General features: G+C 42.2%; 1 protein-coding gene across 1 annotated transcript; it reads right to left on the reverse strand.

Moving 5' to 3' along the window:
• Positions 1-1,067: 1,067 nt before the first annotated feature.
• Positions 1,068-24,220, reverse strand: LOC112559487. The gene is made up of 22 exons (XM_025230782.1): positions 24,040-24,220; positions 23,536-23,632; positions 23,159-23,303; positions 22,879-22,990; positions 22,237-22,325; positions 21,358-21,451; positions 20,993-21,146; positions 20,311-20,440; positions 19,672-19,818; positions 19,202-19,265; positions 18,731-18,840; positions 18,458-18,604; positions 18,115-18,195; positions 17,736-17,871; positions 17,343-17,543; positions 17,057-17,139; positions 16,618-16,696; positions 13,463-16,053; positions 6,711-6,933; positions 4,427-4,543; positions 3,590-3,731; positions 1,068-2,844 (listed from the first exon to the last, which is right to left on the reverse strand). The coding sequence occupies exons 1-18, from the start codon at positions 24,086-24,088 to the stop codon at positions 13,589-13,591; spliced, it is 4,383 nt and encodes a 1,460-aa protein (XP_025086567.1). The 5' UTR covers positions 24,089-24,220; the 3' UTR covers positions 1,068-2,844; positions 3,590-3,731; positions 4,427-4,543; positions 6,711-6,933; positions 13,463-13,588.
• Between the last annotated feature and the right edge of the window lie 55 nt (positions 24,221-24,275).

The following is a 24,275-nucleotide window of genomic DNA, read 5'->3' on the forward strand; positions in this document are numbered from 1 at the left end:
TGCAATCAACAGAATGTTACATGATACATTTTGGTATGTTTATTTCAGCTTGGCGTAACTGACAGTATCAACTGAAACCTTTTTCAAAACGTTCAACAGAGCTTGGTAAACTTGTGAGTGAAGTTTTAGCAATAATTTAAATTTAATTTAAAATAATTTAAATGACTATTCGTATCAATATGTACTTTAAGGCTGAAGAAGAACCATCTTTTCATGGAAAGATGTGTTTGTGATAGGATTCTCTTTTTGTCAGATTCTGTTTCGGTATCTGCTACCATTTTGTGATCATAGTATATGATCTTCATGATTTATAATCATAAGGCGAAAAGATGTAAAAATATTTTTAGTTAATGCCCAATTTTAAAGAATTAGAAATAAATGATTATCCGGATAATTTTGCAGTTTTGTAGTAATTTTGGCAATATTTAGTTGTTTTGAACGTCTTCTAAAATATTTACAGAAAGCAAGAAAAAGTTCCCTAGTTGGAAGGGAAGAAACCCCACTCAATAACATTGAAGAACAGACATTTGGTTTATCTCCCAGTCAGTTTTGCATTACTTATAAAAAGGCAAATTATTTATGTTCAACCTCTCTAAATTGGTATGCTGGATTCTAACTTATTCATTAATTTTATGTCCATCAGAAAGCAGTTTGATTGAAAATGCAATAGTATACAAATGTATACTTGTGTCATTGTTAGCCTTTCAGTCTGACTCTGTCCAGTGTCTGATTGTGAGTTTTCCTTTTTTGTTTTGCCCCTTAATGTTTTCTGTAAGTAAAAACATACGTAAAGTTGAAATTAACAAAAATTCCTTGGAAAAAACATTTGCACTGTTATTAAGCCTTTGACTAGTGGCATGCAAGATAAACAATACGAACCATCTCATAGCATGTCACCAGGTTTCAATCAGGAAACAACCCGTCATGCTCGGCACGGTACACAGAATCAATGAAAGTTACACAGAAAATATCTTAATCATGTTACAGCAATGTTATTTTAAAATTGTTTTAATTCACACATGCAGTTATTCCTTCAAACCATTTTAGAAAGGAAAACAACAAAAGTGTGATGGTACATTAATATTTAATGCATTGTGCAACAACTATTCGTGTATCATGCATCTGTAAGCACAACCTAGTAATACAGGTAATAAACACAAACTCCCATCACAGGACCACGGATCCACTGTCCTTGAGCCATGTTACAACACAATTTTTCTATTGGACTATTTCTGTACAATAAATTAACAAAATGTCCCAATCACTAATTTCGTTTCTAAGCAGATTGCCGCAGAACATTTTTATAGTTGAAATATCTTTGAAGTTACAGATAATAATCGGTCTCCGTTATTTGGTAACTCAGATCTGTAGTCTGTGCTTACACGTTGTGAAGTACAAAATGCGCTGCATTACTCACAGATGGTTTAAAGTTGAGAAAAACTAGAGCTCTCCTCCCTTCCGTGTGTCATGTAAATGTATTTACAACGATCCTATAAGATTGTTTATGAGCACAAAACCATTATTTCTGAAAATATTCCTTATCGATGCCAGTCAATATTAAGGCCACCTCTCCAATTGCTTCCTCGGTCAAGGAAAGACATAGGTAAGAGCCATATCAAACAGTTTTCCAACAATCAATGTAAACAGGAGAACGTTTACCTGAAGCCATCAGACTGGGGCCGTAGTTTTGAAGCGAGAGCAAGTCGTTTCTCCAGGGCAAAATGGGGAGGTCAAGCAACGCGGTGTCCAAACCCCACGGACACTGCTCCACGTGTCCTTATCACATGGCACCTTTGCCACTGTTTCATAACGACGGTAAAACAACATCTGCACGGTCTGGAATCCACTTTATAATTTTGGAAAAAGGTGCCTGTCCTCGAGTTCCCCATGTTGTCCCGGGCAACGACTTACCCGCGCTCGAAATAACTATCGCGCCTGCTGTGAACAGAACCACGGAATCAGACTGACTCCTTTCAGAAGCATTCCTCTGCAGGAACATCTAATTATTTACAGAATCCGACACAGTGACAGATGCGATCCGGGCATCCTTCTGATTCTCTCTACCCATTCATCCCTTCATTTGTTAAGCAGAAAACTGGGCATAGGCACAATGAATTAACTATGAAGTCATAAATGCAACATGAATACTGTGGAGATCAGATCTTCATGCATTAGGAAGTAGGATTCTCCCGACAGTCGTAACTCCTTCAAAGGATGTTTTCTTAGTCCCTTGAACATCGATTCCCTTCCAAGCGTTCGACAGTCTGGCTCACTGTGGATGTCAAGCATCGTAGTACACATCTGTCTTCACAACATACTGCGAGCCTGCGGTATTCTTGTAGGTACCAACCTCTGCCGACCCTATGGGATCATAATCTTTCACAATAATATGTTTGAGAAGATTTTCTCAACAACTTGGAGGACACATAATAAGTAAGATAGTCGAGCAAAGAAGCAATAAATAGGACCAGTCGACAAGGAAAACATCAAATTCTCTCCACGACACAAGTTTTTCGCTGCCGAAGTTGATGAAACGCATGATTAGCTGCAAGACTAAAGAACATCCATGTCCCCCGTCATCACGAGGTCATCAGGTGGGCAGGACCACCCCCTCCATCCCACTTTCTTGCTCCTCCATTCCCACGTGTCTTGCTAGAGACGTGCGTTCACTGTCGAGTCCGAGGACGACGTGATGAGCGATGACAAGGAACTGTTACGAGAGTGCTTGGCGCTAGCAGTCGCGCGGGTGGAGGGTGGGAGGGACGGGGGTTGCTGTGGGAGGTTGCTGTTCGCCGCAGCCACCTTCTGGGAGAAGGCCTTGACCACACGGGCGCTCAGGTGAGCCTGCAACATCGGACACACCTGGTAAAGAAATAAACCTCTAACTTCCTGCGAACTGACTTGATGTATTGCTCCGCTTCTCTCTCACACTTAACCTCCGACACACCCACCCACCGACCCACATGCACCCACCCATCAAGTGGACGGTCTTAAACCTGTACAGCAGCTTCATAAAAGCATTTCTTTAGTAAGTTTAACAGAAGCAATGATCAGATAACAACAACAACAAAGAAGAAGAGCTGTTCGATGTGAGCGCAATATGCAACTGACAGTGATGAGAAAATAACAGTAACCTGAGAATTCAGTAGGAAATAACAGTTATCCAATCAGGTATCCAATGAGTAGTGAAATAACACAGGAATAACAGTCATCTGTGCTTAACAGGAATAGCATAGTCTACACTCTACAAGATGCGACCAAAGACTTTATGTGACAGACTGTCTTTAATGTGACTAAGCAGTGAAGTCACGATGACATTAATTACAGAAATGCTATTGTCTAAGGACATGAATAAAGGGTAAAATGTTACCAAAGGAATAACAGAAGTTCCCCAATCTCCAGAGATGGACATAAGCTGTAAACTCACGAAGGATTAACAGTTACCCTTGAAAAAATGTATGATACAATGTCGTCTGAAAGGAGGAAAAAGCAACAATGCAACATGATTGAATGTAAGAACGAAGAAACGACCACTAGCACCGTGAGAAGATAACAAGTTACTTAAACACAACACACAGGAGTACATCACCTGCTGCTTCAACCGCATCCCGCAAAGCTTGTGGCGACGATGATAGAAGATGATGGAGTCGAGATACGGGTAGGGTTGTCCTTCCAGGTAGAACAAGTGATGCACCTCCGTGATCCGGTGGTGGCGAATCTGGCTGGTCAGCCTGCAAAGACTTTTCCCTTTTAAACCCACTTCGCATGTCGCCAAAATATGTATAAACATACAAGGGCAGAATATAAAAGTATACTGTTCGCATTTCATTCTAGTGAAGAACGTGCGTGTGTGCATGAGGGAGGGAGATGCTACGAAGTCGAAACAAGGAACACAGCCGAATAGCAAACGACACATTCCTGTTAGTTACTGTCACCAGTTCTACCCTTCTACACCACTATCGTAATCACCATTTTAAATGCGATGTGCATAGGATGAGCTCCACATAAAGCAACAACCTCAGGTGTAAAAGGGCCATCACCACCTCCTCCCCCACCCGAGCGCGTTATCATCAGTCACAGGTGAGCAATAGTAGAGCGCACAGCTTTATGACAGATGTTGGCAGAAAGGGTGGATAAATTAGAAAGATCGAGAAGAGGGGAAAAAGATGATATATGCAGCTCAAAGTCTCTACACGTCAGAAACTGCCCCCTTCATCTTATCTGTCCCAGGATTTATACCCACACATAAAATTAAAACATACACTTTACCTGTCCCCGGGTACACCTCCATGTCCTTAAAATATGGCAGAGATTACCTGTCCTTAACTTTCTGCAAGTACCCAATAAAAAGTAACAAACATATTTCCCTTGACTTCAGGTTTCCATCCTTTACTAAACAGAGGTTACCACAGTTCTGTACACGAACCTGACGGAGAGGTAGAGCTTGTCCGTCTCAAAATCTTTGTACAGAAAGAAGGTTCCCGCTGGCGATTCCCTCAGCACGGCCTCGGCATCCACCATGCTGAACAGCACCGGGTAGGTTCTGCACGACCAACACCCAGAAACATGAAGTTTTGCACTCAACACCTTTAGCACAGATACACACGAGCAACAAACAAGACTCAGGTTGGCGCTAAATATCGTTACCACAGGTTCAGTTCTAAACATTCAGCACAGGCACACTCGCCATGTTGTACAATAAAAATGCATATTTTAAAGTACTCAACCTTAAAAAAATTCGGTTATGCATGTTCAGGGTTGTGAAAAATATTGCTCCACCACTTCAACAAGCAAGCACGGCTACTCTACATGACATGCTGAACGAGTTCAATCAGTTCTGAAAGGTCGGTAAATTTCAAAGGATCAACGGGTTCGTGGTTGGATTTCACAAAGTATCCATCGACATTTACAATGCATGGGGCGTCTCTCTAATATGTAAAGGAGACACGAAACTTCAGGCTCGTAGCCCACCCCACATTTGTAGGACACATATTGCACTGAGTACATCATTTGAACGGGTCAGGCTCAGGTACTTAGATGACAATAAGCCCGCAGAACTGTACCTTCATTAAATCCATTATTGTTCTGCACTTTCAAGTCTTAACTAACTATTCAGGGCGAATTTCTCGCTATGTAAGGGGAAGGTTCAGGTCCTGCAAAAATCGCGACTGGTTGAGCACTTACAGAATAGTGTTATAAACCTCACACGTCGATTTCTGTATAATTATATGTGCGCTTACCACCGACAGTTTGCAATAAATTATTCCACAACTGCTGCGCACTGCCTTATCAGCATGTATCGTCACGTCCGTGTCTAATTCACTGGCCTGGGGACGAAAGTTTACAACAAACCGCGAGAAAGAAAGAAAAAAAGAAAGAAAAAGAAAGAAAGAAGCTAAAAAAAGGAAAAAGAACAAAAATCTAATTTAAGATACCAGCCTTATGTGGTCTTTCTCACTGTGGCCTGTCTAATGTAATAACAAATTTGATGTCCAGCGATTTACATATTTCTAAACAAATAAACAAGCACACTAAAAAAAAAAAAATTTTTTTTCGCGTTCCCGAGATACAGGAGTCCAAATGTCACCATGAGGAGACAGCGCCGTCACTAAAGCCAACGGTTACAACTACGTCATCAAGACAGTTAAAGAAGCTGCTAATTAGCTATGTTATCAAGACAGGTAAACAACCTATTATAATTAGATGTACCCGTGGTCTTTCGTCACAATTCTGATCACGTTTTGGAAATGTAATGACTTGGAGAAACAATATCTTGTACTGAGCTCAGCTCACTCACTTGGGGGGCTGAAGGGGGAGGGGACATGGCGGAGCTTTAACGATCAGATCCCACTAGGAAATCCATTTTTCTCCGCAGTTCTTAAACCACCACCTGGCGCATCCCATCATTAATTCTGTAGACCTGCATCGTTCACCTTACTCAGCGACTGCACGGCGTTTGGTGTCACACGATATCTCGTGTTGGAATGTTTTTATGGAGATAATATTTACTTTTCTTTTTCCAAACACAAACGAAGGCATGTGGCTGGGGGCTTACAGTTCGGGTTCAGTTCAGATTTTGACTATGACGAGGGTTTTCGTGACATATCGTGTCGGTCAATGTCTGAACGGAGGCTGGCCGACTTTTCTGCAGCGCACCTCGAGATTATCAAACATAACAAACAATAATAATATAAAACCCAGAGGCAGCTGCAGTGAGGGTTGGCGAGGTTTCGTAATTCAGAACAGCAGCCCGCAAATCAAATCAGACGCTCGCAGTTCGAATAAGACAGATGAAATCAGGTCGCTAAGATGTTCTTTGATCGTCTGCAACGATTAGTTGGTCAATACAGTCGGGAAGATAACCCTGCCCTCCCCCTCCCACCCTCCCCCACAGCTGCTCGTCACCGACGTCAGCAAAATCTGCATCGGAAAGGATTTTTATTGAATTTTGGAGCAAATAATTCAAGTTTTAGTTGCAGAGGGTAATAATCTTTCTTTACCATGTCTGAAGCGAACTTTGTAAAGGTCACAAGTCCACAGGAAGCAAAAACAAACCGTTTAGTTGTTACTCCTGATTTATTTCAACACAAGGAAATAAATAAAACCCTGATTTAGTTTTAACCACTAATTTATTTAAATTGTATAAAGAATAAACAAAACTGCAACAGCACCAACATCAAAACTTGTGTAGGTTGTCTGAGGGTACCCACCTGATGACCTCGGAGTCGTAGTGCCTGTTAACGGTGAAAGAAGAACGAGACAAGCAAGATCCCATAAGCAGTCATCAAGTGTTCGGTGATGATCATCACATTTGTTTGCCAGCTGTTTCTTATCCCTGAGGGCCGTCATATAGGGGTTACTCATCAAAGGTCTGCTACCAGCTGTCAGGGAGCAGGGACGAGTCACATCTGTCTGAGGTCACGTGTTGTGGAGCTGAGAACATGATAAATGAGTAGACAGTGAACTGGTGCTTCTCGCAGCTTGGTCTTCAAATAAACTGTAGCTGCAGACATTGCGAATTCTTTCGAAGAAAAAACACCTGATACAGAAATTAAAGCAATTCTATATGTGTTTGGTCATAGTATTCTCTAGCCTCGTCGCATACATCAGTATGACCTGCAGTCACTCACACACACTCACTCTCTCACACCACAGAGAGAGAGAGAAAGAAAGGGATGAATATTATGATGAACACGCTGAGGGAGGAGAGAAAGCGAGCTAAAGGTAGAGAGACCTTCAACCAGTAGTGTTTGATCATGTTCTTAGAAAAGGTGTTTCACTATTTCGGCTCACTGACATCACGGTATGTCATTTACTGAATAATCTGGATTAGAACAAAATGTTTTGTCCAACGCTGACGTCAGAATCCCAGTTGAAGGCGTTCACAGGAGAAATCCATGCACAGGGGAAATAGTTTGTGTTGTGACCTCTCGGGTCAACGCTGATCGCTACCTGCTATAGTGTACAAAACATCTTGGCAATCTTCTTGTTTAACAAACGCGGGAGGTAGTTGACCTCCGATGACCTGCTGGTCCACAGCTGGGGGTCAGACGATAACATGGCAGTCAGCGTACGGGTACATACATAAGGGGAAGTGAGGGGGACTAACCAAGTTTACATATCACTGTGGCGGCGTCAAGAGTATCAGTCCATTTCCCCTCATTCCTTCTTTCGGAAAGTTGCCTTTAACACTGTTTCAGCAGTGAGTGGTTTCCCCACTTTGTCATGGACTGACGTGACCTGCAACTGTCAGCGAGGTCCCAACACGAGACAACTGCTTGGAGTTCGACTGGGTGGAGGGCCGGAGGAGTGATAATTATAACACCTTGAAAGATAACACAAGGAAGAAAACCTCTGCTCTCTCAAATTTTTTCTCAGTGATTTTCCCCGCATATTGCACCTCCTTATCACACATGAACTTCTGGACCATCTTTGCTGAATAGGAATGGACGACATTGTTGCCCGTGAATTATCATTATCTGAGGTCGGAAGGGAAGAAGTAACAGAAAGTCCTGGGGTGGGGTAAGACAAAGTCAATCTTTCTTCTAAAATAAGCTTGGCTGTCGTCAGCTTGTCAGGTCATAAAAACACAAAACATACTGAAGACGGCTCCTCCCTCTCTCCATCGGCCTGACGAAAAATAAAAGTTGTCCATGAAAGGATTCGATCTTGGCGGACTGACGCAGGTGCTGCTACCGGAGCGTCTGTGGTGCTGCAGGTAATTGTCAAGTTTATCGAAACCATAAATACAGGTCTGCAAAGTCTGTATTGTTGTAATGTTGGTACCGGCCTAAAGATTTATACACAGGGGATGCATCTCGGATTTTGCTAGTTTTTGTTTCCAAATTCTACTTGATAAAATAAATGAGAAGCACAACTTCGAAGGAAGAATGCTTAATTGACATAAGAGTGTCTCCTACATTCTAAGACTTGGGACTTTTGTACACACAACCGCTGATCAAACAAAACAGTACAATGAGGTGCTGAGGTGAGATGCTAGCAAATAAGTCTTTTAAAGAGATGAGTTTGAAACTGCTTCTTGAATCCCCCAAAAGAGGCAGCCTAGTATAGGGGGTAGAGGACCTGCGATAGGTGAAGGTGTGCTGGCTTGCAGACAGAATGTGACAGGTAAAAGACCACATTGAAGCAAATTTTAAAAAAAAACAAAAAAAAAAAACAGTTTTCATCCTTTTAAAAAAGTTCTATTCTTCGCTAAAACTTCTACTGTGCGTTGTTTTATCTCATTTTTATCCCACTTGGGCTCAGTTTTAGTGGGATATGACTTACGTGGTATCGAGTTTTGCACGCGATTTAGCGCAACTCTCGATGATGAACTTAATTCTCTACTACTTCCCCTCCCCCACACCCACCTTTCTCCCCCACGGATATATCGGCATTGATTGGCAGCATGTTTCACCTGAGAGTTCATGTCACAGAGCGCACTAAAGGCTGCCTGTGGCAGGTTGTCCGGCTTTTCACCTCCCCACCTTGTACGCGCCTGACACGCACGTGGCAATTCTCACCTTGATGACGTCAGCGGACAGTTTCAGAGGTAACGGACCCCCAGCCACCGTCTCCATCCGCCAACAGCCAGCACCCAAAAACTAATCATCCTCCTCATAACCACTGTGTGACATCCACTCCGTCTTGACATACCGCACCCAGGATACTTACCCGATTAATTGTGGTCCTTGTAGTGTGAGCGGTCACGTGACGACTCCAGTCGATAGCCACACTACACTCTTACACACATGCCTCGGGAGGGTAGGCGAGTCTTGCAAGGCACTGGGGGGTCTCAACGCACCTGTAGTGTTATTCTGACCTCACGACTCACACCCAGCGACACCTGATGAACGGCCAGGTATGAGAGAGCGAGCGCGCACTCTTTGCATGCTTCGTAACCATGGCAACCTTGCGTCTTGCTTTAACCGGGGACGTTTACCTCGAGTACCGCTGGACCCAGTGAGACCGTTGTTGACGTCTGGTCACCGTCGTCTGTTATCGCCGCACACAAAAACATTGGAGTGGGGCGAGAGAGGGAGAGTTAGGATGGGGTGCCTGTGTTATCATGACCTACATGGCAGCAAGTTAACAGACCAGCATAAACTGCAGCGACATTTTTGTGTACTGTTTATTGATTTCCCTCTTATCTTGTTTGTTTTACAGGTCACGGTAAGTGCGCAATGACCTCGCCCTGTCTTACTCCCCTTGCATGCTGGATCCGGTGGGAGGAGAACACACTGGAAGCTTGTGATGCTGTGATGTGAGATCATCTTTCTGTTGCATGATCAAATCAATGAAAACATGACAATCACGACTTCCACCTGTAAGTCAAACAACATGGCTACTCGCCGACGCACGGCAATCAATACGCTGCGCACTGGTGCAGCCAAAGAGCAATGACGTCACACACAGAAAAACCGTTAATACACGACGAGTCCCAGGTAACGACGAAACAATCCGTTGTAACAAACCCTTCCTTAACCGAGCACATGTGAACGAAGGTTTGCACAAGTTAGCAAAACATAAAACTTTGCCAAACTTATCTAGTTAAGGACCTTTAGTGAAAAGCCAACCAACCAACGACAAGAAGGGAGGAGGAAGGGGAATCGGTATTTTACGCCGAGCCAGCAACAAGACTATATCACAAGGCAGGCAGCCCTGTAAACAGGCATCACACACACAGAGAAAAAAACAGCGTACCCGAGACGGGAGTTGAACGCAGGACAGCAAATCTTCACTGTAGTGGTGACAAACGCTAACCGTTGTACCACTGGACCGCCCACCAACGACAGGATAACTTATCGACACGACGGAAGCACAAAGAGCGGGATTTTAAATTTCTCGAGGAACCTACTGGTTAAATTCATAAAGTTAAAAGCTAAGCGAATAATATATTCCCCCGACTCCCACCCCAACAACCAATTACAGCCTAACATCCCCTTTCCCCAGCTAGTAGCTTTGTCAAGTCTCGCTAACATGGCAGACTACGTTCAAAACAACTCAACAGCGAGTAATCCTCGATGAATGAGAAGAAAACATGGTTACCTGTCGCCTGTGATACAAGAGCCACGGTAGAGGTAGGTCCACGCTGGCTGCAGGTGAGTGCACGCAATAAACGTTTGACGTGTACCGCCAACTGGCCAAGTCACGTGCAGCAGGTATGACTGTCACGCGGCCCTTCAGTCCAATGCAGGCAGAGATGGGTAGACATATACATATATATATATGATGGCTGCCGACTGGCTTTGCCCTTAGCTTCTTGTCACGGACTTCTCTCCCAGCTAAGCCACTACAAGTCGACTACTCGCACGCGCGACAAACGAATAAATGATCGCAGTCTGTCGGCAGAAGAGCTCCTCCAACTCCTCCTCCCCTCCACAATGTCGAGAGTCGTAGCTGCGTAGTTCGCATGCTGAGTGGGGGAGGGGGGTTGAGTGGAGGCGGGGGGAGGGGGAGCCGCCCTACACAATCGATGTGCTTGCAAGGGAGGTAATATTTACTGTTTGCCGTAATTATCTCTCATCGTAAACAAGTTCGTAACTTGAAGAGACTGAGACAATCATTCGGGAAGAATCGATGTGTTCAGGAAGGCTGCCTCTCCTGTTACCCCCCGGAAAGAAAGAACCCGTTGTCGCTACGTCCCGCAGTTTGTCTCGTCTGCAGGCGAGGACTAGTCGTCAATACCAGGTACAACCCTCCTCCCCTTCTCCTCTCCTCCCAACTGCTGTCTTTCTTCAAGACAAGACGTCTGCACCGATGTCAGGTTCACCAAACCAGCTTCCAGTGGTAGGAATGTGCTTCCACCTAGAGGTGATGTTTGTCAATCCCCGGATATCGAGCTTCATTATCAGAAATGAACTTCATGACCATCGTTGTGGAAAAGGAATGGTTGACATTGTTGCCCCTGAATTATCATTATCTAAGGTGACTGTCGGAAGGAAAGAAGTAACACAAAGGCCAGGGGCTGGGGTGGGTTGTAAGACAAAGTCAATCTTTCTTCTAAAATAAGCTTGGCTGTCGTCAGCTTGTCAGGGTATAAAAGCACAAAACATATTGAGAGCAGACTCCCCCATGGCTGACAAACAATAAAAGTCGTACATGAAAAGATTCGATTTTAGCAGACTGACGCAGGTGCTGTTACAGGAACTTATGTAGTGCAGCGGGTAATTGCCTCCACTTAGGGTGAGTTCGACTACAAGGGGAGGAGTGCGAGGAACACCAGAACACTCAGAAAAAACCCTGACGGCCAGCCTTGCAAACAGGTGTCACAGAGAGAGGGGCTCCGGTAGTGTAGTGGTTACAACACTCGCTTGTCACTAGTCTACAGTGAGAAACTCAGGGTTCAGATCTCGTCTCGAGACACTCTGTATCTGACACCTGTCCCCAGGGCTGGGAGTCAGGGCTTCCTCACACCCGCTACACACAGTGCGAAATCACCTCGAGGTGGAAACCAACCAAACCAACATACAGTGTTCCGAGACGGGATCCGGGTCTGTGGCTTCCCCAGTGGCGACAAGCAAATGCTTTAGCCACTAAACTACTCGGCATCCCTAGTTCCCCTAGTTTCAGAATGACCGGAATATATAGTCTGTGTCACTCGCAATTCGCCTATTTCCAGTCATGTGCTGGGGACAGGGTCAGATTCGCATGACAACCGGTATTCACCCACCCGGCAACTATGTAAGGTAAACTAAAAATAATACCCAACCTTTCTCGGTCGTTCGGGACTGAGGTGAGGAGTTAGCAACCCATCTTTGTCTATGAGGAAGGGGGATGCACATCGCCTCTGCTTCGCTCCCCCAACACACACCCCTTCTAAGACTCAAGTATGATGTACCCCACGGATATCAAATCTCCATGTTTTCGATGCACTTACCATTTGTCTACCCGCTTTCCGTCTCTGCAACTTTACTGCTCCACCAAGACCCACACCCCGCCTATTGTTGACTGTCCCACAAAAGCCCTTACCTGACCGGACAAATATAAAGTTTGGCGAAGGTAGCTATCATGGAAAAACTTTCCCACGGTTCGTCCGTAGCTACGAATGGTCTTAAAGCCACTGCACCCCTGAACATCATCCACTCGACATTCTTAGCGGACATTCGGTGCGTACTTGATCCCGAAGTAGTCTTCGTCAGCAGAATGAGGTTCGGAGAAGACAGCAGTAAATTTTCACAGCTGTCAAGTCCCTGTACCACAAGTGTGTTACGCAACACTGTGACGTGTGCAGGCGCACGCACACACACAAACACACGTGCACTACACGGGTAGCTCATGACTTCAGTCTTCACTTTTGACCCAGCAGCACTCTGTCTCATCACTCGAGGGCTGCGTGGGCGACCGACACTTCTGCGTTCTCTTGACATCGCGCGATACCCTGCACGAGCTTCACCTCTTCATACAATAGTTATGGTTTCTTACTAGAAACGTCACTTCTGTCATGGGACTGGCGATGCTGTAGTTTAACTGTTGTTTCTGCTATACTCATACTCTCCATCACAGCTAAACGGCGACACACACCCCAAAGTGTTCAGCACACCCACCCACATATACCTGGCTTGTAAAACGCTAAGAATAAAAATCAATTCACGCAACAGCTGTCAAATTCGCAAGACGCCCATTACTGATCGATAAGGTAAGGTATGCAGAATATCAGCAACAATAATCACAAAGGAGTGAAAATGATGAACACGCGCTGTCGGACTGTCAAACATGCGAACGTTGGCACGCCGGTGGGTACCGAACAAGAATTTCTAAAATGGATGATGAAAAAGAATCTAGACAAAGAATGATTATTCAGATATTCGTGTATATTATTATCACAGATAAATTTTTCTTAAGTTTTTCAAATTAAACATTTCCACAAAGAGTTATAAAGTTACACTATGAAGTACACAGAAGACATTAGCAAATTTTGACAGCTGTCAAGACACTATACCACCAGCCTATAACTCCACACCTCGCTGGCAGATGACAGAACCACGTGACCACTCAGTCTGTTCCCTCTGACAGCGAGAATTTACCGACACTAATACTCCCTCCCCTATTCACGGTCAGTCCACGCTTTTCCAGCAGCTTCTCCATGTCAGGACTTTGCCTGTTGGTTGAAAGGTTTTTCAAAGTCCACTTCAAGGTCTAGGTCATCATCGCTGTCTTGCGTTACGAACACAGAGGCGGAGAAGGAAGGGGGTCTATGTGCGGAAGGGGGGCACATCCTCTGAGAGTGGAGTTTCTGCAGCCAGGTGGGAGTAGCCTTGCTTGAGCTGCTCTTGCTGCTGCCGCCAAAGGCTTCATTGCTGGGGTCGTCGCCGAGAGTTGCTCTCTTTGTGGGCGAACCGCCGAGCACCGGAAGTCGTGTATGTTGGTTGGCTTCGTGTCCGGAATCGCTGAAGCTGAAGTCTGTAGCCACCGTCTGCGATAATGTCAGGCTGTCTTGACTCTGGAGTAGAGCACTGGGTGTCTGACACCTGCCCTCACCCGGCTTCTCTCTCTGCTTTCCCTGTGCCAGGCGAGCGATGCCGCTTGCGAGCGAAGATCCACCGTACGGACGCACAGCTTGAGCTCCACTGGGCCTTACAGCGCTCGGGCTTAACGACTCGGAACACAAGTCCGTGTTAACGCTTCTTCTTTTGAATTGTTCGGTAATCGCCAGGTCTCGAATGGCTTCGTCCCCACCATCATCACTGCCATTCTCGGTCTCAAGCCACTTTCTTTTCGCCTTCTTCTTTAGCACGGTGGCCGCACCCAGGCCATACTCGTCGTCACTACTGTCTGACAACTGAAAGCATTTCCTTGCTCGTGTTTCATGACTGATGCCTTCACTTTCTGAAACTTGTATTGGTACTCTTGCTACAGTAGGGCTGGCTCTGGTTTCTTTGGGAGAACCGAACACTTGGTCTGCTTTCCTAGCATTTGGATCTGGGTCCTGCTGTTTTCTGCTTTTCTTTACCCCATTTTTCTCAGCATCATCGATCGTGAAATCTGAATGCTGCTCTGTAGAAGACGTACTCCTGGTTCTTCCTTCACTTGCCTTAACGGAAACAGCAGAAGACGGATGAAAGCAGAACTGTTTGAGTTTTGTCAGGGTGTTCTTGGAAACTTTGTCGTCTGGCTGGGCACAGCGGTCGCTAGCTGGAACGAGTTCAGAGACTTGCTTCGGAAGAATGGGCTTTACTGCAGGGAGCCTAGATGACAGATTTTTTAACGGCTGATAAGCTGTCTCAGTATTCGTTTCATCTTGGTCACAGATGGCTTCAGACAGTCGTACCCATCGTGAAGAGGGTGGTGTGGGATTATCTGGTTCAGTCTGATTATCCGTACGCTCAGTGTCCATCTTCCTTCTTTGACCTCCTGCAACATTATCAGTTGTGTGGTTTTCAGAGCGGTGCTGCCCAAAACCATCCATCGTCTGCTCGCTCAGACTATTCCCTGGCTTGGAGGCCAGATCTTTGTTTTCACGATGCATGTTGATCTGTTGCTTCAGCTTGACAGCGAGGCGTTTGCTGGGAGCAGATCTGGGATCCCTGCTATTGTTTTTCACACATATAAGTTGTGCAGACTGGCGTATGTCTGTGGCATGTAGGCAGTTGGCAGGAACTGACAGCGAAGTAGCATCTTCAGAGTCCATCTGCATCTGGGGATGGTCATGTGAGTCCTGGTGGGAAATCCGCTTCTCTATGGTCTGACTGATGCATGACTGAGCTGATGAATCACATGCAGCAGCAGATCTGGAACACTCACTGTGCTCAATGAGGGGGAGTTTGCCACAGTCTTCAGAATCACTGCTACTTGATCCTTTTCTTTCAACAGTTTTAGGATGCATGCTAGGACGATTTGAAACAACAGGTTTGGCGAAAATTTCACTTGCACTTTCCTCGAAAAGGTCAGCAAGGCCTGAGACTTCATGGTTATCTGACACATCGTACAGCTCATCCTCAGCAGACTGCAAGCTCTTCGGTGGTGTGGTATATCCTTCAGGGCTTGTTTGTCTGCGATGCGATGCCAAGTCAGATGACTGAGATGCTCCTCCAGCCCCATCTTTGAGAACAGTGTACCTCTGAGATTCGGAACTTGGAAGCTCTTCCTGCTTAGTACTTCCTCCAGAGAGCTCACTGAGGTCTGCACCAGTTTCAGGCTGCTGTTCAATAACTACGCTTACAATTTGCGCTGCCGCCGTTTCTGCGCTACCAACACCTCTTCTGTCTGTCTTTATGCTCTCTTCGTTTGTCAACTTTGTGTCACTAACTTCTTCTGCATTTAAGTGTCTTTGTTCTGTCTCTGTCCCATAATCTCTATCAGCTCTGCCTATTGCTGATGTGTGTTGCTGCGACTGAGAGCTGATAATAATGATGTCAGCTGAAGGCAGCCTGTCTTGAGTTGGACACGGCGAATATCTTGGGTTCTGCGAGTGAGATGAGCTAGAGGCTGGTCCCCCAGCTCCCTTTTTTGATAATCCTGACACCTGCTCTCTAGCCTTCTTCATTGCTGCCATGTTTGCAAGTTCTTCTTCCAAAAAATCTTTCAGGTCAAGTCTTGTGAGGATCATTTCCGCTGCAACAAGTCCAAACGCAGTGTTTTGAGCAGATGTAGTAAACTGGTACAAAGCTGTGACTACAAATAATAGCGGCGTTGAGAATGATCAAGACATGGACACAGTTTGCATGAACACTGGGTTGAAATTATGTCAGTTAGTGACTTATTGTATTTTTTTTAAATTAAGTCCACTCTGCAAAAAAAAAATTAAAATGTTATTCCCTGATCTTCTGGTATATGCTGTTGAATAGTTTGTGATCTTTAAAGGCAGAGTCTAGCATCTCCTAACTAATGAAAGGTTTGACTTACTAATACGATCCAGAAATAACATGATTATACACGAATCATATTTTAATAATGGAACAACAATTAGTTGTACTAAAACGTGCTTTTGTCACTTTATACCAGGCTCAATGCAAGTTACTGGCTAACAGTAAACAAATAAAACAGATGAGTAAAAGTTTTGAAAAAATCTAAAAATGTCTAAAAAATAATTCCTAAAAATCTAAAGACAGTTTAAGATGGACAGTGTTATTCCACACAACACCAGTTGGTGTGTATCACTTAACATCAAAGGCTCACCTTGCAAAACATACTCTTCTTCAGCATCCTCTGGAAATGCTGTGTGGAGGGCATTGACACCTCCCAATAACGCCGCACTCTGACATAAAAAAACAACTTTTAAGTCATATTCAATTACATAAATGAACATGCATTAAGGAACATAATACAAACTCGGCCAGGTGTCTACAGGTAGTTGTTCATTGTGATCCTTACTCCGTCAATTAATTAAGCCATTCTCATGTACTAACAGTCATGAATTAGTGAGGGATGGTGTTCTAGGTATAGAAACGCTGCTTTTTTTCCTTGCACGTGGAATCCGTTTAAAAGTTGTTGTTTCAAAAGACACATTCAGAAGGATACTTTGTAAGCAATGCCCTGCAAATGGAGTAAATTAGGTAATCTTGAGACTAAAAGAGGTGTAACAGGCATAAATGAAATATAGTAAAAAAGAATCTACCTGCATAGAAGATTCCATAATCGTTACAGCAACAACTGCATCCTGTACTAGTACTTCATCCCGGAACATCAGACGAGCATGGGCTGAATAACAACAATAATACAAAGATGATCATGAAAGAATATCCCTCACAAGAATTTTAATAAGCATGCTCTATATGCCTAAAATGCAAGAAGCTAGCAAAGGGAGATGCTCTAGGCATGTAGAGAACGTGGAGTGAGATACAATGCACGTGTATTATTTCTCGTAGTCAGAAATAAGTAGTTAATGATGAGTGCCTCCTCACCCTGTGCCAGACGTATCATGCTTTGCAACAGTCTCATTGTAGTCCTTGCAGCATTACGATAGTCTGCAGCTCTCTGGGCGCGATAGTAGGCCTGAAGGACTAGGCCAGCGCTCTCTGTCATGCGTGGAGTGATCGTCTTAATAAGGGCCATGTAAGCCTGCATCCTCTCTAAGCTCCACAGAGACTTGATGTCGATGTCACCTACACACAAATGACAGATATGATCCCACAGTCTAAGAGGTCAGCTTTATGATGGAAGATGTGAAGACGGCATTCAAGACAGATGGAAAAAACTGTATCCAATCTGTTTTATGGACTGAGTGACATTCATACAACAGAATGAAACTATATTTACTGGAAGTGTATAACTGATTTTCTTAGTCCTGTGCTTACCCATGGGATCCTTGTCCTCTAAAATGTAACTGGATACCACGGTGTCCCACTCAGGATTCTGACAGTCCAGCAGCACCAAAACGAGATCAAACCTGCTGAGAAGTGGACTGGCCAGGGCAATGTTCACGCTCAGTGACTGCAGACCGATATGTAACAATAAAATAGTAATAAACAACCTAGCTGAGGAAGACCTAGCAGGAATATTGTTCAAATATTGCAATAAGCTATAACAACTTTGACAACAGACAAATCTGCTAAACAGACTTTAGGGATTTCTATTTTCGCCTTGTTACTGATGGATTCTGCATCATGGCTGGTATCAATGGAACAAGAAAATAATGAGCTTAAATAATAAAGAACAAATCTAACTTTAACTAACCTCATCTGGGTCATATTTTCCCTTTGGGTTAGTGGCTGCTAGAATGGAAGTTCTTGTGCTGAGTTTGCAAACCAGACCAGCCTGAAAGAAATATGAAATTAAAAAAGGTTTTGAGGAAGGGAAAAAACCTTGAGATGGAATAATATCATGAACTGAACTGATTGATCTTCAGCCACCATCCTTTATCAAAGTTTTTCAACACAATAACCACATGAATGCATATGTGCACAGCATACCACATTAGGTACTGGCAGTCATGCCGTGTGTACTACATTCCCATTGTGTAAATCTTGCACCCCAAAACAGGAGAAATATTTGCTGATGAAGGCTGCAATATTTTTACCTTGGCAACACTGATAGTCTGCTGCTCCATAGCCTCGTGGATGCTGGCTTTGTCCTGCTGTCGGATGCTGCTGAACTCATCGATGCAGCAGATACCCCCATCAGCCAGCACCAGAGCACCTGCTTCCAGCTGCCACTCTCCAGAGTCCTTGTGATGGTAACAAAGGAAAATGGAAAAGGAGGGCTAAACTCTTGCATTTACATGTGCATATATATAAAAATAAGCATGTACATTAAATATTGCTGTATATCGTCTCTCAAGTTAATCTTTTACCTTGACTGCTGTTACTGTCAGTCCAGCACTGGTACTGCCAATACCTGTTGTCAGCACGGAGCGGGGAGTGATTTTAGATGCGTACTTTAGAAACTGAGACTTCCCTGTTCCTGTACACAGTATGTTTGTCAAAAGTTTTTAACACCACATTGTAAATTTAGCAGGCATAGTAACCTGACTTATAACTATGAAAGTATGTGAAACTTCATAAGGTTATTGTCTCTCAGCTGGTCAAAATAACCATGTACACTTCAAAGCCCTGTATCAAGTAAAATTATTAAAGCATGAAATACATGACCACTTCAACACTGCTGAGACCACGTAGGCAATTCTTTGACCCTTTTGTTCACTTCTTTATTGAGAGTTTTAACTCTGCCTTTCCTGAATACTAATTGGCAAAACAGGTTTCACCTATTTGACTTTTGTGTGCATAATTTTTATTGCTGTTCATGTACTTGAGAAACAACATACCTGGGTCACCAACCAGGAGCAGATGAAGCTCGCCACGAACACAAGATCCATCATCATCTACCCTCTGCCACACCCACACACACAAAATAAAGACTGATGAACCAGACTATATATTTATATCTTCTCCAAAAGGCTACAATAACATGAAGCCATAAAAAATTCTCTCTAAGCTCTGGTTCACTTCGTGCAATCAATATCACATTTAAAATATGAAAAAAATATAAATTGTATATGCAAATTGAGTGGAGGTATATCAGCATTTCTTGTCTCCTTTACACAGACACCATAAAATTTCAGGCTGCTTCTACATGCACTTTTAAGCAAGGAAAGAACAATACAAAATTTCTTTCAATCCAACACAGTTCTGTTTAACAGTAAAACCTAGAAAAACTATACATCACTGTGTCTTTATTTGATATGAAATACATGATGCCCAAAAAACCCCCAAAACAACTAAATTGCAAACACACCTGAACTCCTCCGGCTAGAACAAGAGCAACTGCCATCTTGACGACATATAGTCCATACACCTGGGGGCATAAACTTGCCAATATTTGGTTGCGTGCAGTCAATGGACAGCTCTGATGTTTCTTCCAAAATTCCAGTATTTCTTCTTTCTGCAAAAGCACACAAACAAATCAACGTTACATGAAACCATTTAAATTCAAAACTTTATCATTTCAAATCCTACATTCTATAGACATGCAGGGTCTTTATGCTGTTTGTTTAGCATTTAGCAAAATAAAAAAGCAACATGTTTTTATTACTTTACTTTCAATTGTTTTCACTAATTATGAAGACTGATCACTTCCCTGGATTCACTCAAAATTAATATGTGGTCTCCACTTCGTTTTTGCCTCATGAATGACTACATAATTAGTTGAAATAGCTGTCACTAGTATTTTGATCATCTAGCCATCTACAGCTTCCTGAAGTCTCCTCATAAATCTGTTTGACTTAAGTCTTAGAAATGCTTAGAATCTCTTCAACTGATCCCTTTTCTTCTAATAAGCACATTCTCTGTATCCTATTGAATAATTTAATTTCGCACTTAATCATTATAAGCTCTTGTATAACGCTGGTAACAAAGCCAGAATTCTTTTTTTTACCAGTTCCTGAGTGATCATGACACGACTCCGCTGCTCGTTAGTGACCAAAACATGGTTAGCTCGCAGTACTGTCTCAATGTCACACTTTGTCTCCTCTGCTAAAGGTCTCCACCGCTGGCACACTTTACCACTGTATTGCCAAAAAAAAAACCAAACAAACAAACAAACAAACAAACAAAAAACTAGTAAACTCACATTATACCTTTTAATAACATGTAAAAAATAACCATAATAAACATAGTATTTTCTACAGATTTATTCAAAAATCTGAAACAGATAACTGTAGGTTATCATGAGTTAAAATACTTTTTAAATGTGTTTAGGATGCATGTGCCTAATAGGTCATAGAAAATATGTTTTCAATTTCAACTTCAATTAAAATGCAGCTACATTTATAGAAGCGAACAATCTAAATAATTAGTGCAAACTCTCATGAGGCAAATAAGCCTTGTCACAAACCACAAAATAAAACATGTTAAGTGATACTTCAGGAGGGTAAAAATTCTCTGTTTTTTTTAAAGATTTCTTAAAGCAAATGAGCAGACAGTTTAGCGCTGAAAAAAGGACCAAAAGACCATTTTGATTAATAAATGAATATATTTTGAGCAGCAAAAATAAAGAAAAATTAATTACACATTTTAAAGGAAAATGCCTTTCAGAAAATAATGAACAGGAGATTCACCAAATAGTGATATCATCTCCAGCCTTGCAGCAGTCCACTAGGTCATCCTCCAGAATGACCCACATTGACCGAGGAATGCTACCCACTGACAATCTCTGAACTTGCTCTTGAATCTTAATTTCTTGATAATTGCGACAACTCACGGGACCTGCACCTGTCATTTTACACAAAGTGAACTTAGAATAAAATACATCAGGCACAGCAGCACAAATCTGACATTTTGCTCTGTAAGCATTTGAAGGTGAAAAAGCTAACTTATTAGCCTGTTCTAATAAACAGTTAAGCAAACACAGCTGTTATTAGCTAGCAAAATATTAATACAAGCAGAAAACTGTTACACAGTAATAATAAACAATAAATAGCACCTTTTTCATTCAGTGACTGAAAGCTCGTTGAATTGCAGACTTCATTGGAGCATTTAGAAGGCTTGGCAATTGTGTAAAACTGCTCTAGTTCTGCCTGATGATTTAAATTTTTAATAAATATTAAGATAACACATTTACAGATTGAGATTATACATAAAAATGTAAAGTCTAGATTGAGAAACAAATAAACATGATTTGGAAGAAATGAAACTGATTCACACTAAACATGTCGGGGAAACAGGTTCCCAAGTTGTGTTTTTTAAACAGAATGATATCAAGTCTACTTTATACACACACACACCTTGTATTATTCTGTATAATAGTGGTTCTCAAAACTATTTCGGACCACTTTACTAAAGTAAACAAAAATGGCGGACCATCAAGGCGTAAAAACACTCTGTACCGTGAATTTCAAATTTAAATTATTCCATTATAATTCAAAGCTAAATTAGCTTCTTGTGACAGTAATATAGTAATCTAAAATTACAGATTTAGCAAAGTACACATAACAATTAAAAATAAAGAAGTGCACTGTGCTACTAAGGGTAATGGATAACATAAAGACTTAATAAGCAAGCGTTTTATGCAAACAAACAGTTGGACATCGATAAAATTAAAACTTGTGTGAAATCAGTACTGGACTAATTAGTGCATCTGGCAATTTCAACATCACTTTGCTGACATATGATGACTGTCAGTCACGGACCACCTGACTAATGTGTACGGCCCACAAGTGGTAAGCGGACCACATTTTGAGAACCACTGTTGTATAATACTGCAAAATTTATATATTTGTCATCTTTCCACACCTATTAAAATAAATATTTTTTTACTGGTAAAATCAGCTATTCAAATATTTTACATCACTTTTTGCCATACCTGCACAGTAAGGACATTTCTGCATTTGGTGCATAGATAATCTTTTTTATATTCCAACATCTTCACAACTGTTGTTCGAATGACTGTGCCTAGTGAAAAAAACGTTTTTTTAATTACACTCACAGGTAGGAGGAAAAAATCCTTTTGCAGTCCCCTAGGAATCAAGCATTGCTTTCTAAAACCAATCTTCAAAATTACCATTGCTACAATTCTACAAACAATCCTGCTTGTTTACAACTTGTGTATTAAATCCCTGAAAGCCATAAAAATGTGCTTGATAAATCTTCACTCAAGTGCACTCTCTGATCCAAAGATGCCTTTCCAAAACACATGGTAACATTACTGGTTAGTGTTACAGTTGCTATGGCTATTGATATATATTACATCTATTGACAACTTTCATCCATGAAAATTACTGCTGTCACTTGTCTCATGTGAAGGCTGATTGTTCACTGGTCATCATTTTCGCCTACTGACATTTTTGAAGTCTTTATTTCTAGTATTTTTATGGCTAAAGTGATGATTGAGAATTCACTAACCCACTATGCCACAAGAAAAAACTTTCAAATACGATTATGCATGAGAAAAACAAGAATACCCCAAACTAGAGCAAGTAGGACACAGATGATTATATGTACTAACCAGTCACAGATAAGAAGCTGTTGACATCAGCAGTTCGTGGCAATGTGGTTCGTGTTAGCTCAGGACACACAGGAAGTGCCATGATTCTAGCATGAACATTGTGCTTAACAGTCTGAAATTTAAGTGAAAGTGATGTGTATATAATGCATAGATGGTAAACAAGGAATGTTCAAGTCAAAGTTATGAATCACTTAGCATTACAGTGTTGAAACTTTTCTCCCTATTTTTTTTTTTTTGGGGGGGGGGGAGGTAGAGTGGGTGAGGGGAATGAAAGACTTACCAGTTGATACTTTTCACTGCATTGTCCCTTTAGCATCTGATCCTGTGCAGACACTATAGCTTGATCAAATAGTTCAAGCATGTGAGACGGCTTTCCCAGCAAGATATTGCAGAATTCCATGTTACTTTCAAACAAGGTAAGCGCACTGTTCAAGAAATGGTACATTAAACTATAACTTGTTAATGTAAACATTTCTAATTCCATTATTAACATGCTGTCAGAACTAAAAATGTCTTAAATTTTGTTCTTCTCTAATAATGCTAATGACATTTTAATTAATTTAAGAAAAAGTTTCTTCCAACTTCTATAAGTTTTCAAAAGATGGAAGAACGAAATAATAGTGAGTTCATATCTGCTCACTCAAAATAATATCTTACTCAACAGTGATGGAATAATGATCATTGTCATCATCCCTCTGCAATATTTCCTCTAGCCCATGTTCGTGGTGGCTAAGGAGGTAAGTTTTCAAACGTTCTGAAATTAAGAAAAATTGGATTATAACTTCTCTTGCTTTATTGATGTTTGTCTTTTTTTACTCCTGTTTTCAGTATAAATTAAAACATTAACAGGTTCAGATCATACAGCTTGTGAGCTGAGTATAGTAGTAATAGTTATTAACTAATTAAAGGGTGATTATACGGTCCTTGGGCGTAATAGTCTTCTCCGTAAGTTCGTGGTCATTAGAAGTGTCTAACCCTGACTCAGTATTGTACTTCAGTAGGTACATTTGTTTCACGAAAGTTTGGCATCACAGGCGTGTACCACTCTACGTGCGCGTCTCACACGGCTGCTCTAGTAAAGCGACTGTCTTTTCACCAAGGCCCGCTCTGTTTTTAACGACATCAAATGAAGAATACAAATGCATTTTATCGCAAGATTACCTTTAATATCATTATCTTTTTTTGATGAAAGCTTTGCGGGTGAAGCCATGCCAACATGTACTAATTCATAATTTACTTTACTTTCTAACAAAACTCGCGCTTCCCGCACACCGTCCTTCACCTTCGCTGTTACGTCATCGTCTCGCGAGAATTTTAAAATGGCGACTACGTGGCAGACGCTAAGTTGGGAAAGTTTGTATGTGCTGCGGCGAGGCGGTGTATCTTTTTGATTAATG

The sequence above is a fragment of the Pomacea canaliculata genome, linkage group LG3, assembly GCF_003073045.1.
Source record: "Pomacea canaliculata isolate SZHN2017 linkage group LG3, ASM307304v1, whole genome shotgun sequence".
NCBI classification, from domain to species: domain Eukaryota; kingdom Metazoa; phylum Mollusca; class Gastropoda; order Architaenioglossa; family Ampullariidae; genus Pomacea; species Pomacea canaliculata.

What these genes read in the sequence shown, in the direction of transcription:
- LOC112559487 (XM_025230782.1), bottom strand. Translation starts at nt 24,088, where the DNA reads ATGGCTTCACCCGCAAAGCTTTCATCAAAAAAAGATAATGATATTAAA. An exon ending in TCAGTCACTGAATGAAAAAG is followed by an intron (nt 21,147 to 21,357) that starts GTGCTATTTATT and finishes GTAAAATGACAG; the next exon opens with GTGCAGGTCCCGTGAGTTGT. An exon ending in AGACTATCAGTGTTGCCAAG is followed by an intron (nt 18,196 to 18,457) that starts GTAAAAATATTG and finishes TATTTCTTTCAG; the next exon opens with GCTGGTCTGGTTTGCAAACT.